We start from the raw sequence: 18,167 nt of genomic DNA on the forward strand, positions 1-18,167 counted from the left end.
CAAGTCAGTGTTAGTGGACAGCAAAACCTTCTTTTCCTTTCTGTGTTTTTGAAGCTAGTTGCTTTTGCAGGGTTCTTAAAGCAGGAAGATCTCTGTGTGTTTAAGGGCTGGATTGTCTGTTTCTCCTGAATGGAAGACCTGGGGGAACGGTGATGCTCCCTGACTCTGTCGCAGAGCCAGAGACTCAAGAATAATCCAATTCCTAGTGAGGACTGCAGTATTTAGCTAAAGATTTGCAATGTAAGATGTTCCAAACAGACATCTTTATTGTTGTTTATTGCCTAGAGCCTGTTGATGTGTTGGCTTGGTTTTTGGAAGAATTAAGCAGCCTACAGCTGTGACTTTTTCCTGACAAATATCCACGATAATGTTTTACTGTATTGTGCTGAGGGGAAGAAATAGCTTTTGAGTCTTCAGATACAAGAAACTAAATATATCCCCTTAAAAGCCAATTCAAAATTATTCATCTTAACTCTGCCCATTAATCCACGTCTTCAAGGGATTCTTCTTATATTCATGGGATAGGATTTTCAAACATCTATTTTTTAAAACACTATTAGAAAGAAAAAAAAAAAAAGGAAAAAAAAAAGAAAAATTCTTGCTTAGATGTTCGAGGGATTGGGTGTGAGGACGCTAAGGCCACAAGTTAAGTATTGCACAGGCACTCTGTAACACATGCCTGATGTGTTGCAGAAAAGGAAGGGAGAAATTCTGGGTTAAGAAGTAAAGCATGTGGTCTAACTTGTACTTAAGGATGGTTTTTATGCTGGAAATGAACTGTGCAGTAAATTATAGAACCATATGGTGATTGATATTTTTCATTGTGTCTCTAATGATTTCCCCTACCTGTAAGCACCTAGAATAATCTCTCCTCTTCCAACTTCCTGATCTATTTTTTCCAAAGTGGTGACTGTACAGGCGAGGATGTTATACGGGGGGATGTTTCTGAAGTGGAATTGGAGTAGATGTTTATATCTTGCTGTTTCATTGTAGAGTCTCTTCTTGGGGGCCTTGGAGACCTGAGTTCCCTGTACAGCAGTGTAGAGCAGCAACTGAATGAAACCCTGAGACGACGCAGGCATGCAGGAGATGACGACTACAACATTGAGGTGCTGCTAGGTGTGGACGACTCTGTCGTCCGGTTCCATGGCAAAGAACATGTTCAAAACTACCTCCTCACCCTCATGAACATAGTGAGTATCTTCCACAGTGCTGCACTGTTTGTTTTGAAATGTTAAAGGCTTTTTAAAATTCTTGCAGGAATATCCAGGAGACCATGCTTGATACCTATATAAAGATGATAAATTTGTCTGCTCTTGGATTTGCTTCTTTCTTCTGAAGATGCTTAACAGTTTTCTAGGGCACATTCTATACTCTTCCTTCATGAAATTTGGTTATACAGAACTAAAGAGGGCAGGTACTAACAGTTCTGTTGATGCTTTGGGCAGAAGAGATTTGGTTAAAAAAAAAAAAGGAGGGTCATTTAAGAACAGAAACATCCTCTCCCAAACCTCAAGTCCAAAAAAACCAAACAAACACAGGAAAACGTCTGTTTCATTGGATGATGGCAGATATTGTCCCATACATGAGGCATAGAATTGCCGCTTCCACGATAAAAGGTTTTGGTTGATAGATGCCGTCTGGGTGATGTGAGCTCATACTGGCCAAAATTCTCTGTGTTTTCGAGTGTGCTTGGAAGGAGTTCATGATAGTGATTAAACTGGTACGCTCTTGGCTTCTACAAGCTTAGTTAACTCCTGTGTTAGTTGTGTTATAAACACAGCAATGATATCTAGCAGGCAGTCATCATCACAAGATAGCTTCTATTCTCACACACTTTCTCTGCTCCTTGGCTAAACAAGAGGGTGTGAATATTCTCTAGCACATGAGCCATGTCCGCTGCCATTTAGGAACTCCAGATAGCAAGATGTTTATTCTGTAAATGAGATTTTCTGGGAGCAGGCCAAGCAGACATGTCAGGAGTGTTCAGTGCTCCTGAGTATTTTGTTTTCATTCTTACTGCCCAAGCAGAGGAAAGCGAGAGAACTAGGGCAGTGACACCATGCGTTTGGGCTCCATTTCTTCAGGAGATGCCTTGGGGATTAGAGTTTTGGCATCCTGAGATTGCCTTTGTGGGGGAGGTGTTGCCAGGAGAGATTATTCACGCAGGAAGGTTCTGCAAACCTTTTGTTTAAAAAGATCTACTACTAGGTCTTTGTATAATACTTAAATGATTTTACAGTAGTGAAAGATTTTAAATTGGAATATGTCAACTTACACATATCACTGTACTAACAGTGCTGTTGCTTCTGCTAATACTACTAGTTCAAAAAGTAGTAATGTAAACTTGCAAAACTATTTTAAAGGTTTTGAAGGTTTTTACCTTTAATTATCCTGTTGACTCAAAGTCAACAAAACTATAGCAAAGATGTACTTGTCTGACAAATTGCCATTGGTTTCAGGGGGGCTTTGTGTGAAAGACCTGGATTAGGACTTCTGGTCATGAGTCTGTTCCCACTGTACTTATACAGTGAGAGGATATAGTTGAAAACCAGTGGGAAGAAAGAGGTCTTCTAATATCCTTAATAATTCCTAGCTTCTGCTGCAGCACGGTTTTGAAGGAAAAACTGGTTAAAGAATAAACATGCAGAACAAGGAACTGTTCTAAATAATAAATGGCACTTTAAAAAGAAAGCAAACCCTCTAGTTAAGTCTTTTGCTTAAATGCTGTGGCAATATGAATAGAAACTCCAAATAACATCTAAAGAAACAAACTCACAGAACTCTTTTATGGTGAATCCTCTAGGGTTAGCAATATTTTTTGGTCTAGATATACATCTCAGGCTGTAAAATTAGTGGCAAGATATTATCAGATTCTATGGAAACGCACAATACAGAAGAGCACAGTTCACATTGTACATTAGAAGTCACGTAGTATACCGGCACTGAACACTAGAATTGCTCAAGCTTTCATGTTTTCTGTTTTTTCCATCTTAGGAAATCTAAAAAATATATATATGAAATGAATGTAAAGGGAGATGTGTAATCCCTTGCAACAGGTGGCCTTTCCTTAATGCACGTCAATGTCAGATGTGTATGGATCCATCTTAGAAGCTATGGGGGTCATAAGGTTTTCCAGGAAAGAAGAAAAGATAAAGACAGGATTCGGAAACCAGGCACTGAAGCTTCTCTTTGGTTCTTGCACATAAAAAGAGTAACTGAGGTTCACCCTCTCACTTAGTTCTTTTAAGCCTGAATTATGTGAGGGATGACTGGTGATTGCCGGGATAACATGCTCAACCCCATTGCACTGATCAGACCAGGGGAAAATCTCTTCCTAACAAGTTCATGAAAGAGGTGAGATCAGTGACAATATGAAGTGATTAGAAAGCAAGTGGCAAGACTCTGCACTATATGCTAGACTTGGACACCACCTTCGCAGTAGACCTCGTGTAAAGGAGAAATGATGAGAACACTGCACTCAGAATGGTCAAGGCGTTACTTCTCTCCCGTGTCCTCTCCCTTTGGTCCAAGCTTTGATTCACGTGGCTTGTATTGTAATATGTCCTGCCTTGAGCAGCTTTACAGCTCCCATTTTAGTGCACTATGTAATGGTTGTGTCATATTGCTGCTGCTGAAGCATGGAAAGCTGAGGCTGAAAATGTTACCTCTTGTGTTTCAGACTGAAAATGAGCTGCAATATCTAGAGAATGTCTCTTGGCTCCCTTTATAAGCTCCTCAGTCATCTAAATAAGCTCTCTCTTCATAATGAACTGTGCTGCCAACAACACAAATCCTACATGTGTGAAAAACTGTGCTGCCTAGGTGCACAGGAAATCTCTCAAATACTAGGGAGGAAGTATAGGGCCAGGATCGGAGTGTACCTATATTTATGCTGTTATTAAGACCCCATTTACCTTTTAGATGTTTAGAGCCAGGTGCATTTAAAAAACAGTTCTCAACACCAGGCACTTGTCACAGTCCTGTCTCAGTTTTCCAAGAGCACCTTTGAAAATCTGCTCCACCTTTTGAGCTCCCAAAATGACGACCAGCAATTTAAAAATCTAATCCATAGAATTTGACAGGAAAAAAAAAATCTCCTTGGTAAGAATTTAAACCAGCTGATATCTTTTCCAGTGAAACTCTGTGTAGAACTGTAACAACTCTGTATAGAATTATACTCTGCTATAAATCTAGAATAAGAAACTCCAGACATAACACACACATTGTAACAGAAAAACTGAATTCAGTCTGCTAAGTTTACAACCTGGCGCTTTGTTCAGACTGACGCCTTTCCTACTGTTTCTCTAATTGGGAGCTTAAGTGTTTTAGTGGTATTTCAGCATGCGTAAGGAGTTGCTCTCTAACAATAAGCAAATGGATGCTGTAGAATCTTGATTTGATGAAAAGGGTCTGTTGAGTAGTGTCTGTGCATTTGGTTTTGGAGCCCAAGGCATTCAATCATAACTTCCTCCATTCCCCTGACATGCACACAGAAGGCTTTTGACTCGGGTGTGTTAGGAAGCTGAGTGTTAAGATCTTTGAGGAGAAACAAGCTGCTGAACCTGGGCTGCTCTGTGGATTACCACTGAGACAGAAGGAAATTGACAGCAAGGCTTTGGTGGCTGTGAATGCGTGTCTAGTAACTGTGTGTCTTTGTTGCTAGCAGAAGCTTCTTTTTTAGGCTTGAGGGAATTAGAAAGCACATGAGCAAGCCTTTGCTTGTTCCTAGAAGATCATCAGCCACTAGGACTGCAGCTGTTGCAGTCCAGTGCTGCACTGCTGACATCAACAGATACAATTCAGCACAGCTGAATTTGCATGACATAAATGAACCCGACTTTTGGGTTCAGATTGTTTTGGTTTGGATCTAGCGGTGTTAAGTTTCAAGATCTGAACTTTGCATATTTGAACTTGTATCTTTTACTATTCCTAGAAATAGGAAGGGAGGAGGAAGACAATTTGTGATGTTACTAGCATTCTTGGGGATTTTGCAAGGCAGATGGTAACTTGCTGAGTCTAACTTGCCTTCCCAAGCAGGGAAATTAAGGGCTGTTTTGCCATATGTAATGCAGTATGTGCAAGATAGCTCCAGATTAGCTTCAAAATAATATGCACAGGCAGCAAAGACAACACTATTTAGCTCGAGTGCAAAAAAACAGTATTAATTGCATTCATTCAACCCTGTGCTACAACTGGTTATCCTGGGCGCAGTGCCATGCTGACACAACTACACTGCTCTCTGTGCCAGAGGTGGCTTGCTGAGAACCAAGCACTGCATGGTCTTGAGATGTCACTGGGAGCTCGAGAGCCAGAGGTTCAGTTTCAGCTAAAGAAATGCCTGAAATGTTTCCCTGTATTCAATATTTATGTGTACTCCTGGCTTTAGAAACAGGGAGGAAAAGCCAGCATCAGAGATGCATCTAAAACAGCTGTTAAGGGACAGAGCTGGAAGTCAGAAGCCCCAGTGGGCTCATTGACTCCAAAACAAAAAAAAAAATCTAGTGTGGTCTCTAGCTTGTAGGTGAAGCCGTACCATTATCTCACAGCATAAACTGTTGAAGTCACTTACAGCCTGCTTTCCAGAAGGGCTGATGGCTAAATCACCCACTTGAGAGAATGTCATTGCCCTGGAGTTGTTTTTGTTAGCTCTGTGGCCTGGCCAGTACTGAGCAGTTTCAGCTGAATTCTTGATGTGACATAACTGACATTTATTTTCTTGATCTTACCTTTATGAGGAGCATGTGAGGGGTTCTAGGCTCTGTTTCCCAAACCCTGCCATAGCACTGGCACCATTCATAATCCCCAGTCGTGCATCCCTTGGAGAACCTGCAGGGGGAAAGCAAATAGAGCGAAGATGGGCAGAGGAGTGGGAAATGGAGTACTGCAGGACCAAGACTGTCCCCTTGCCCTCCTTCCTCCCTCTCTCCATTTGTTCCCCCACCCTGGTCATGCCCCAGAGCCAGGCAGCCTCCCTTGACTCAGTGGATCCCTCGGGAGCCAGGCCATGTCTTTGCAAGCTGGAAGATTTTAGCATTGGTTTTGTTAGATCTGAAATTCAAGGTCTCCTGTATTAGGAAAGTGACCTTTGTTATTCCCCTGGTGGTTACTTAAGACAAAGTTTCCCTGGATTAAAGTATTTAGACCAGAAAGATAACACAGAGACAGCAGGTTATACTTGGGGGTTCTATGCAGGTTTGAACTTGTCAATATGTACATCTTTCCATTTTTTCTTCTTGAGAATAAACCAAAATTAGCTAGTAGAGTGATTCTTTATGCATCATTCATTCTCAAATTGCAAGCTGCTTGACAGACTTCTGCTTTTGGCAATCACTACCCACAGAGCACTGCAGGTTTGTGGTACCACCTTCTTCCTAAATAATACTTCTAGATTGTTGCCCATTAACACTGTTAATTGAGCACAGAAAAAAAATGTCCACATTTAATTTCAATTCTGGTGCAAATACTATTTCAAGGAGGTGAATGTCAGGACTGCTTAGTGCTCACTTCTAAAGTTGATAGAAGCTTTATGATTAACGTCAGCAGGAAGACAGTGCCAGGTATGTCTAAACCTTCTGCCATAGTTCTCCATTCACACACTATACCTGCAGCTTTCAATCTATCCACTTTATCTCACTTGGATTTTTTAAAATAGAAATAGGATAACCATGAATTTTAGTGTCTTTCTCATTCAGTCTGGCTAGAAGTGGGGCCCAAACACATTAATTGAGAGATCTCTTCTGACTTTCTCTAGTTTCTAACATGATCACTTGCCTGGATGTTATTATCTCAGATAAAGGAGAAAAGTCAGATCAGGGCTCATTCTTTTCTTTGCAGTTCAGTGTGGAAACAAGAGCTAATGCTGGCAACTGAGTACAGCGTGCATCAAGTAGCAGGTAATTTGCAGCATTTTTCTGTGCAGATCTGCTGGACTGTTCTTACTCGCAGCATTTCAGAAATGCTAATTCCAGATTTTCCCTGAGCAGTAACTTGTGACTACACTAAACTGCACAGATAATTTATATTGCTGAAGAATGTGAAATGGGAGTTAATGCAGTTTTGGCAAACGTGGAAGTAAGTTAACACTTGAATCCAGAAAGTTTGAGATCAAAAGTTATGATTCCTGTGAGTAACAAAATATCCTTGATACAGTACTTTGCAGGGAATTGTGTTTTTTTACCACATATCTCATGGAATATCAACACAAACATGATTTTTGAGCAATTGTCTTATTTTTCTTTTACTGGGAAAGGAATCTTGAAATAAGCAATCATTGAGTATTGTATTTTGAAGCTGGCATCTCCCCTGTGTCTTAATTCTGGTTGTTGGCCAACTAATTAATTCTAGTTATTAATTCTAGTTGTTGATCGCTGAAGTATTGTAAAGCATTGTCTTTATGTTTGTTCTTTGGATGTATCAAAAGACTGCACTGTTGGGAGGAGATGAATTCCAGAAAATAATCTGTTCAATTGTTTTTCCTGTCTGTGGTAAAACTTCATTAAGGAGGATTTCAGAATATTGGCTTTTTACTCTTAAATCATTTAGCTTTGTAAACAGCTGAACTGATAAACTGAACTGAAATGCTTTTCTTATACATCAATGGCTCCATCTGCTGGAGTGTGTGTCATACAGAGCAGGTGCAAGCTGAAACACTTCATCCATGAGAAGCTGTAATTCAGTTACAGTAAAGACTGTTACCTTTTTTAGATGTAATGACTATCTAGTAATTTCTGTCAAGATTTTAACAACTTTGTTACAAGACTTAAACAGCACATAGGGAAAACAAGAAATAAGAAGAAAAATGTTATACAAAATAAAGGCTGGGAAAATAATCATAAGGGAAAGGTTGCCAGAAAAGCCCAAGTTGATCACTGTTCCTGCCCATTCTTTTGCCTTTGCTGAGTGACATTCCAGGAGGCTTATCTGTATTGCAGACCTACGCATCTGAGTGTTTGTAGAACCTGGATACCTACAAAAATCTCACAGCAGGAGTCTCACTGCCGACTTGACCAGGCTGTGGGTTGGGTTTGGAGTTGGAAGAGGAGAATGGGGAGGAGGCAGCTTCTGTTCTCTCATTTGAAACCTTTGAACTGTCATCTCCCAGTATGGCTTTCTGTGGAAAACAGGTGTGCTAGAGTGGCACAGTTCAGAAGAATCTCTCTGTTTTATTTCCTCACATTTCCACATCACAGTGAGCACTGAAGGATGTTCTTTATGGGCAAATAGCCTGTTTTGTAGATACTGACTTTTTCTTAGGAGTTCGAGAGTCCTTGCTCTTGCTTGACATCCAGCTTTTGGGTTACACACTGTGGAGCTAAATTGGGTGGCTTCAAGAATGTCTCGGGCCCTCTCCCATCATTATAGGACTAAAGTGGCTAAGACAGCCTCTTTCAAAGTCCCACACCTTCTAGTCCTAGAACCATGAGCATTAACAGAAACAGTTTCAGCAGGGTTCTAACTTACCTCAGTGTGTGTCAAGGTCACTAGCTAGAGAGCTATTTCTATAGAATTCAACCATCACATACTCACTTCTTCTATGTATTGTTAGTTTGTTAGTTTTAATCTAATTTAAAGTATAATGGCATGCAAAAGTGTACCAAAAGAGCTCAGCTCATTCCTTGCCTTTTCATCTAGTGGTTTGTACCTGTGGATGGTCTGTAGACCAATATGGACTTTATTTTCAAGACATTTTCTTTCCAGTGATGCAAACAGTACAGCAGATGATGGTATTGATCATTACATTCAGAAATACTCGACTCTCCTTCAGTGTAGAATGCTAATTAAAAAACTGCACTTTCCTCTGCACAAGTTAGAAACTTAAGTAGTTTAATCAAGGCAGAAACAGAGTCACTGAGGCTTTACGGTCTCCAAAACCCAAGGACAGTCAAATGAAAGATTTGTTGTAAGCAGAGAAGAGCTTGCTGTGAGTGAGCAGAGGCAGGAAAATACCAGCAGGTTGCTGTGGATTAGATTGCAGCCCCCACCTGCAGACCATGGAGGTCAGTCCATGGGCAACCCTGAAAAGGAACTGCATGGTATCACAGAATCTCAGAATGTTAGGGATTGGAAGGGACCTTGAAAGATCATCTAGTCCAATCCCCCTGCTGGAGCAGGAACACCTAAATCATGTCACACAAGTACCTGCACAAAAGCTGCTGTGTAGCTGCAGCTTTCTATCTGTCCCAGATTTGATAGGCCAGCTACCATGAACAAGCTTGTGCTGCAGGAGGTACTCAGAGGAATCACCCAATGTAACCAGGGAATGTTGGTTGGCTGTAGGTCAAGAGGCAGCAATTTCTGTGTCAAGTAAGAATCCAGACACATTTCTTTTAGGGAGCACAGTCTGGCTGGGGTGTGTCTTTAATTTCACCTTTGCTGTTTTATGAGTACATCAGTTTGGGAATGTGGAGTCATCCATGACACAGGTACTGTGTCAACATAGGTGAGTTTCCACAGAAACCCTCAAGTCCCTTGGTTTGTGGTTATCTTCCTTTTCCAGTGCTCTCTGCTGCAGCTGTAGGGTTCGTTGCCAGGTGCATTTAGTTTGTCTGTTTGAGTAATTATTTATCCACTCAGTAAACAGATACTAACCCACTTTGTGTGTGGAGTCTCCCAGCTGTCACTGCTGTCCCAATGAGAGCGCTGATTTACTTCTTCATGTGTATATTACTGTTGAATTCAGTCTAACTGTTTTTGTTTCTCATAAATTACTACACCAGAGGCTGAATGGCCAGTTGGACATCTGTGATGTGTTTCCCAAGTTCACATCAGACAAATCAAGTTTCCTGGGGCGTGATTTATATATGCATCTTGTACCAGTACCAGTACCTTGGAATGTAATTTGTTTTGCCAGTATAACCACAGTGTAGATGCAATTACAACAATCTGAAAGTGCTGCAGTCTACACTGACACTTTTCAGCGCTTATTTTGATTTGTGGCCTTCTAGCGAGGTTGCAGGTTTCCAAAATTTCCTGTATCTAGGTCACAAGAGTATGTATGAACTTGCTCCTTCCTCATGGGAATCCTGTGATGGACCCTTCTGAAGCAGTCCACAGAGAAAGGTGTAAAACAAAAGGTGTTGTGGAGAAATCTTGAAGAAACCTTGAATCTTCAGGTCAATTCCTGGACCCTTTATGTCTCTATGAAAGTAACTCCTGGGGAGCTTGTTGCTTCTTGGCACAAGGGAAATTGTAAACGTTTTTCTGACATAAACTTTGGTGGGAGCAACAATATTGCATTACTGAGGAGAAAATATGAGATGAATAATTGAACTTTGGCATAATTGCTTCACAAGGCGGGCAGTCTAAGTTATGTGCTCATTTCTTGTAAAACTATCCTGCTGACAGTCTGTTCTTGGTTGGTCCTAAAAGGGATTGCATTTTTTAAAACCATGGACTGAAGTCATTGTGCCAGGTCCCACAGTCTGGACAACTCAGAATGACCTTTTTCCCTGAGGGGAAGGGGAAAGTTCTGTTTAGCATGACTAAAAAAAAATAACCTCTAAATACTGCTCAAATATACCATCCTTACTCTGAACAGTGGTATTTATTTTTCACCAATTACCCATCATATAATATTTATTTTGTTTTGATGGAAATAAGTAACTTCAGTGATGAACTGCAGATGTTTTAGTTCCCTAATTTATACTCTGGTGTAAGGACATTTCTCACCTTCCCAGGCACAAAGAAGGTCCTCAAGAAGAACAATTTCTGGCCCATCTGCACAATTCTGTTTCTTTTTTTTAAAAAAAAACCAACAACATAATTTCTACAAATACTCTTTTTAAAATCATGTGGTCACATTTGTACTAATTTATCTTTAAAAAATAGGGCATGAATATTAGCTGCTTCTTAAAGAAAGTCTTCAAAACAACACAGTGAAAAATTCCATCTGTTCAGGGAGCAGTGGAACTGCCATGTTTCCTCTGGATTTCTGTCATATGGCTGTGCTCTCTAATGGGATATAAGCTTCTCTCATGCTAGGAGAGATCAGAAGCTCCTGTGCTTGTGCATCATCTGGGCTTCTACATGTGTGTGTGATAAAGAATATGCAGTCTTTGCTTCCACAGGAGCAGGAATAGCATTGTTATTTCCAATCAGCTGCTTATTTTCGGAAACTTCTACATATTTGATTTCTTTGAGATCTTTATTTGCAACTGTTACTGGAAAGGGCCAAAATGTATTGAGACACTAGAACTAACAGGAAATTACTGTATAATCTTTATTTCATTTGGAAACCAGACTGAAAACATTGAAAGCAAAATTCTGTCTTTAAATGATGTGTACAGGTCTTATTGTAGACCTCTGCAAACCTAGTTTGGTGCAATGCCATGGACTTTTTTGTGGGGGAACCTTGTGAGCTTTTAATTTTGCTCTTTCCTGTGTGTTTTCTGCAGCCCTTGAGGATAAGTTTTGATGTCTCATGAGGTTGTCTTATGTATGGGTGTTTTCTGAGGCTAGAAGTTGTTTTTATTGTACTAAGTCTTTCCAGGTCCCATAAATGTTACATGCTTTCATGCAGTTGGTTAACTTTTTAAATGGAATGTGTTGACTTGCACAAATCAAGCGTATTTGGAGATATCATTACTCTGTGAGGTATACTACAGGGTTTATGTCTCTGGCAACGCTGTTGACTGTAAAACTTTCAGATGAGAACTTCCAAAGCATTTCTGGGATTTGGAAACACTTTTCCCATTAATTTTAAGATTGATTTAGAATCAGGAGTATTATTCAAATCTTTAAAGCTAAACACATGCCTACATGTGTGCAGAAATGGAGCCTCATTGATCGTGTCATTGTCTGAATATTCCAGAGCTTCAGAATGCAAAAATGGCTCAAAGTCAAATCCTCAAGTATTTTCTGAGGACAAACCTATGCTCAAGTTAATGGCATATTTCCTTGAGTGAGAGCTACTGGCAGCAGAGTCTTTTACAAAATGAAAAATATGCTCTCATTCTTCCCACTAAAATACTCATCCCATGTGTTTAAACTGATTGAAGAGAGACAAATGGTTGACGAAGCAAATAGAAACAGGATTGGGAATTCATCCAGAGTTACAGTGACCAGATGGCATAGCAGAGGTGGTGACCGTGCGGGCTGGATGGTGATGGCTTTATCTGTTGTTAAAACAAACTCTTATCTGCTTTTAAATCCCTCAGTGAATATGAACACACTGCTTTAACCTTGCTTTCAGGAATAGCTTAATTTCCCTCATTATGTTTATCAAACAAGTGAAATTGAGTGTTCAGATAAGTATTTGCAGGGTTTGAGGTCTCTCTTTTCCCAAACAACTCTTCAATTGGCCCTGCTCCAAAGGCCATTATATTTGAGAGGAGTCTTGAAACATGCTTCAGAAAGTTCTCAGTGAGGAGGTATATGATGATGGGAAGGGTAGCCTACATTTCTCACTGCATGGAAATGATTTCAGTCTTGAATCCTTCTCTGAGAAGACTGTAGCACTTGAAATGACAGATACATGGCCTTGGAAGATTCCCTATCATTGGTGATTTTTTCAAGTTTTCCTTTTATTTTCTCAGGTGAATGAAATTTACCATGATGAATCCCTGGGTGTTCATATAAATGTTGTGTTGGTCCGAATGATCATGTTGGGGTACGCAAAGGTAAGCAAGCCTCTGACCCAGTTCTTCACATTTACCTTCTTTGTAACCATAGTCCATGGGAACTGTGTGAACAGGTGCAGAGACAGAGGTCTACTGAACCACTGGTTGCAGAGAACTGCCTTCCCTGTATGGCATGTTCTAAATGTGCTTGTGTCCTCATACCTGAGACTGATTATCGGTGTTCCTTCTGTAACGCAGGTGCACAACCAGCTGCAGAGTCACTTTGCAGCTGATTTATCACATAGAAGCTGAAAGACTGCAGCAACCAAATATTTGTCATATTAGATAGATTCAGTCAGGTGGAAAGCTCCTTTTCCAGTGTATTGCTTTTGTAATGTCACTAAGTATCTGTGTTTAAATTTAAATGCAAGGTTGCAGTGATTGGATCTGTCCTGCTGATGTGCCCCTGATGATGCTATTGAAGGATGGGCTGAGAGGAGGTGGGGAGCACCTCGACCCACTGCAGCCCCACTCCTGGCAGAGCTCAGCCTGCTTGGGCTTGCAACCTGAATTCTACCCTCAGGAAGAATTACCTCAGGTAGTGAAGTCAGTTTAGTAGAAGCAATCATCTTGACTGACCAACACAACTTGCTGGTGCCCCACCTGCAAGCAGGCTGCTAGGGAAACCATCTCCTTTTCTCGTTGTGTACACTCCTTTTACTGGGTCATAGCACACTCCCCTGCTTTTTGCCCTGGATAGTACTTGTACAACAATGTTATTTTGTTGGTAAAATACATTCAGAGAGTTTTCAAACAAATGCTTGTTAAGTTGTTCAGGATGAGAGAAAATTGCTAGTGCTGTTTAGTGCTACTGCTGCATATCCCTTCCACTTAACTCAGACATTGAAGTTGGGCAAGACAAAAGACCATATGATGTTGGTCTTGTAATTAAATTCGGTCACTTCCTTTTCAACTACTGAGCTTGTAAGCGTGTTCTGTAGCAAAAATCTCACAGAACCAGATGGTTAATCTGTGTTAATCACTACAGATTTACTGGCGCTACAGGGTTTTGCACCAGTTGTGAGGCATTGTCCTCTGTGTTTATATTATTCACTTCCTCCATACAGGCTGTATGTTGTCACTGTGCTCTCATTTAACTCAAACGAGTCATGTTGTCTTCTGGCAGTCAAGAATGTAAGCAAGTCCCAACAAAGGAAATAAAAATGTCCTTATTCAATGCTAACATCATGTTGTGTTTTTCTCCCGCACATTACGGGCTATACACAGAAAAGCCATTAGTTTGTAGATGATGTAAATACTCATTATATTGTCATCAAAAAAATATCCTAAAGATGCACTATTACATATGCACACCCCTTTGGCTCTGCCTGGGGATCAAAGACAATGAGGCCAAGAAGGAATATCAGTCCTGTGTTATAGATCAATGTCCAGCTGTACTTGTTTGTTTTTTTTTTTTTCTCATAGGATAAAGGGCTACCATTGCTTAGATTGACAGGGAAATAGGGAAGGAGAAACAGGAACGTGTTTGGTGCTCCAAGAAAATCAAAACTTGTCTGAATTTCCTACCTTTAGGAGCTTGCAGGTCTAATGTGTTTCTTTTTCAGTCCATTAGCTTGATTGAAAGGGGGAATCCCTCGAGAAGCCTGGAAAATGTTTGTCGCTGGGCGTATCAGCAGCAGAAGTCAGACCCCAATCATTCAGAGCACCACGATCATGCCATCTTTTTGACCAGGCAAGATTTTGGGCCTGCTGGTATGCAAGGTAACGCTGCTGACCTGGAGCTTTTTTTTTTTTTTTTTGGTTGGTTGGTTGTTGTTTTTTTTTTGTCTAGTGCCTGTCCAAAAAAAAAGGAGAAAAAAAATAAAATAAAATTGCATTGTTATATGATCTTGAGACAATAAGGAATATTGGCATTGTCTCAGCAAGTACTTAAGTGTTCCATTTTAAAACTATATATTGAAACTTGGTCCTGTTCAGGAAAGCATGTACACTCGGTAACTTTTAGTTTCCTATCCTAACTTTAGGAAAGGCCCACATAGACAGCCCAAGCATGCAAGCATGTACTCATTACTGTGTTCTGGAGAGAAATTATTTCTTCTATTTCATTTTACATACTTTTTCAAAATCAAGTAGTCCTTGCCATGGTAGACCTTGCTGTTTATACCTAACTGCAGCAGATGACATTTCTTACCTTACAGACGTAAGTAAATAGCTGTTTACTTTCATCAAACAATTTGTGGTTTTGTGAGTGCATGCAGGGAATATTAGGAACTCTCAATACACTTTGCATTCAACTTTGCTTTTATTTTGTTACAACAGTGTACCAGCTAGTTTGATACTGCACTAGTCCTTATGACTCAAGGAACTAAGGATAATGGGAAAGAAATTCAGTGTGACTTGTCAGTGCAGAAAAATAGGAGTCAGTGTGAGGCTTCTGAAATGTTGCTGTTCTGTGCAGCTCTGCAAACCAGTCCCTTTTTTATTTCCTTGTTTTTTACGTAGTTACAGTGCAGAATATGCACCTCATAATGATTTATCCAAACCAAACAAGCAATTTCATCACTTGTGCTGTGGTCTGCGGTAGGACCAAGGGTTCCTCTTAACTGAGACATTGTGGTTTTGTGTGCTTCTTACTTTGCTTGCAGGTGGAAAAGAGGATTAGAAAATTGAGCAATTTCTGAAACAAAGCTGTCCAGCTAAGTGTAATGGCCTCCACCACAATAAGCGTAGTATTAGACAGTCAAACAGGCCCTCTGTCTTTAATGCCTCAGTTTCCACAAGCCCACTAACAGTTCTGCTTCCTCTCTCATGTTCACTGTGTCAGTGCACAGAGATTGTCATAATGAAATCCTGCAGCTCCTCCTGGTGCCTCAGCCACACGCCCAGCTCCAGCACTGCAAATGGTTCTTTGGTTCCATTCCTTCTGCCAGCTACCACAGTCCCCTTTAGTGCTTGCTGTGCCTATCTTCTGTGCCTTTGACTCAAACCCTGCAACTTGTCTCAGAAGAAAAGGCCACAATTCATTATCCAGTCATGGAGAAGCAGCGTAGTATATATAATTTAATATGGTACCAGTAGTACGTTCAGGTCAAATGTCCAAAGTTTACCAGTCTTTGCGTAGCACATGGTAAGAGTGACATGTTTTCAGTCAGAAATGCCCTTTAGCAAGAAGGCTTTTCAGTTTTATGCTGGTGAACCCTTACTGTTTGACGTACATTTCTGCTTCTCCACATAGTTTTTTGAAAAATGTACCGTGTTCTGGCTGTCCAGCTGGAGATGTCTTAAATGTCTGTGTTCAGTCACTTCACCTTTCAGGATGAGGCAAAGGTGCTGAGTCTGCCCTCAGATCTGGACTAGCATGCCTGGAGTGAAACTGGTTAGGATGAGATGTTAGGCAGAATTCCCTGTCTTCAGAAAGATCTCATCTTTTACTGAGGAAAAGGTACGCAATATGCACGAAGCAGAATGCAAATGAAGGTACTACTATGAACACATGCAAACAAACAAAAATACTACCAACCAACTGACCAATCAAAACAGCCTAATGCTCTAATGTTTAATTGAATAGGAATCCTGTACATTTTTGGTGATAAGAGCATGAGTACGTGAAGTAATCCAGATAATTTGCAGAACCAAACCTAGCTTGTCAGTAACTGCAGAGACAATAATTGCAGACAGTAATTGCAAAGACAGAGGAAAAATTGACAAAGAAAAAGAATTCTAGGTTCTTCTCAGGTAATAAATTTATCGAGGTGTCTAGTTTAAAATAAATGTAATGGGTAAAAGAATCAGACATGGTTTCTCTCAATAGGATATGCTCCTGTTACTGGCATGTGTCACCCGGTTCGAAGCTGCACTCTCAACCATGAGGATGGCTTTTCATCAGCTTTTGTTGTTGCTCATGAAACTGGTCACGTGTAAGTCTAACTTATAAAATTAGATTACCAGCAAAATGGTGTTCCATCTTCTTTTTATTTGAAGTGGTTTAATTTTAAAAGGTCTGTACTGATGTGTTAATTTGGCACTTTGTAAAGAATGATAAAATGGGAATAACTGATCAAGCAAAGATCTCTGTTAGCTGCTGGGTGAATTAATGTCAAGCACTGAGGTTCTGCTTTTTTGTCTTCCTTAATTAGTGCAGGTACTTGTTCAGTTCACTGTTTTTTTTTGTATTTTTTTTTTCTGCCAGTGTTGAAATAATATAGGAGGAACTTAGATGAATTTGAGATGACCAAGTCATTTCCATGTTAAGCTGCACCCGATGCACACTTCAAAATTTAATGTGTTAACCTAATTAGCTCTTTGGATGTGCAACATGATAACCACGTTAGTTCTAAGCATAAATAGATAAGTGAGTATACTAACACGAACAGTTCAATGTCTGAATGAACTGATATCTGATAGCAGAAGTGTTGTTTTCCTTTATCTGAAACGGAATCAGAAATCACCATCTAGTAGTTCATTTCTGGTATTAACAAATAAAATGAAGTATAAATGGAAGAGTATTCAGCGAGTCCTTATAGTTTGGCATCAAAGAAGATCTGTTTGAAATGCAGGTGCTCTTTAGAACGCAGAGAACAATTTCATTTTGAATGATTATGTGTGCATGAGAAACTGTTTTCTTTACAGCTATTTTACTATTTGCAAAGCAGAAACTACCGGGGCTCTTATAACCATTCTTTGTTTCAGGCTAGGAATGGAGCACGATGGTCAAGGGAACAGATGTGGGGATGAGACAGCAATGGGGAGCGTTATGGCTCCCTTGGTGCAGGCTGCCTTTCATCGTTACCACTGGTCCAGATGCAGCGGCCAAGAACTCAAAAGATACATACAGTAAGGACCTGTCAGCACTCATCTAGTTGTTTTACTAAAGGGAACAGAAGTCTATGCAGTTCCCTGGGATGTGGGGCCAGTGGGGGGCCCTCCATTAGATGGCAAAGAAGAGAGGCCCACCAGGAGCAGACACAGCTGTCATAAATGGGACCTCTGTCTGCGAAGCCCCTTGTTATAAACACAGTGATACGGGGGCTTCTGATACTGGGGAATGGTATCCTCTGATGAGGGCTGCTCTCTGCTTCCAGACAGGGATTCAGCATTCAAAGGCATTCCATTAGGCTTCCTTGTGACTCACTGCAACAGCAGTATACCGTAGATTTCAGGGCCTGTTCTCAAGACTACTGTCCTGCTTCAAAGCCCCATGAAGTCAGTGGAAAGGCTCCCTTTGACTCCAGTAGGCTTTGTGTTAGGCCTTGTATTTGGACTCATGCAGAAGCATACTGAGAAACTGAGCACACTGAGAGACTTTGGCACTAAGAACTGGCAGTGTTTGTTTTCTGCCTCTGGTGATAGGAAAATAAAGCACAAATTCCATATGTACTGTTAGGGCAGGGAACAGCAGAAGATGCTGCTCCACTAGCAAATGTGGGGATTTTGCTGTCGGATCTTCCCATCGAGTGCCCAGTCACATTGTGCTAGGCAATATTTTTACAGAAGGGACTGTCTGCACTTCAGAGAATAATATCCATATATAAATAGGCCAGAAAACAGGTTAGAGTAAAGGAACGTTGCCAGTATTGACATTTAAGA

The 18,167-nt window shown here is 40.6% G+C and overlaps 1 protein-coding gene across 9 annotated transcripts in view; it reads left to right on the forward strand.

The window, feature by feature from the left end:
- Positions 1-18,167, forward strand: part of ADAMTS3 (ADAM metallopeptidase with thrombospondin type 1 motif 3) — a 158,338-nt gene that overhangs the window by 119,307 nt on the left and 20,864 nt on the right. For all 9 annotated transcript variants that reach the window (XM_072037577.1, XM_072037576.1, XM_027457034.3 and 6 more), the window contains 5 exons: positions 994-1,193; positions 12,537-12,620; positions 14,186-14,342; positions 16,393-16,498; positions 17,271-17,414. In XM_072037577.1, coding sequence (XP_071893678.1) covers positions 994-1,193; positions 12,537-12,620; positions 14,186-14,342; positions 16,393-16,498; positions 17,271-17,414 — 691 coding nt within the window. The remainder of the gene's footprint in view (positions 1-993; positions 1,194-12,536; positions 12,621-14,185; positions 14,343-16,392; positions 16,499-17,270; positions 17,415-18,167) is intronic.

This window comes from Anas platyrhynchos, chromosome 4 (genome assembly GCF_047663525.1).
Source record: "Anas platyrhynchos isolate ZD024472 breed Pekin duck chromosome 4, IASCAAS_PekinDuck_T2T, whole genome shotgun sequence".
Classification (NCBI taxonomy): domain Eukaryota; kingdom Metazoa; phylum Chordata; class Aves; order Anseriformes; family Anatidae; genus Anas; species Anas platyrhynchos.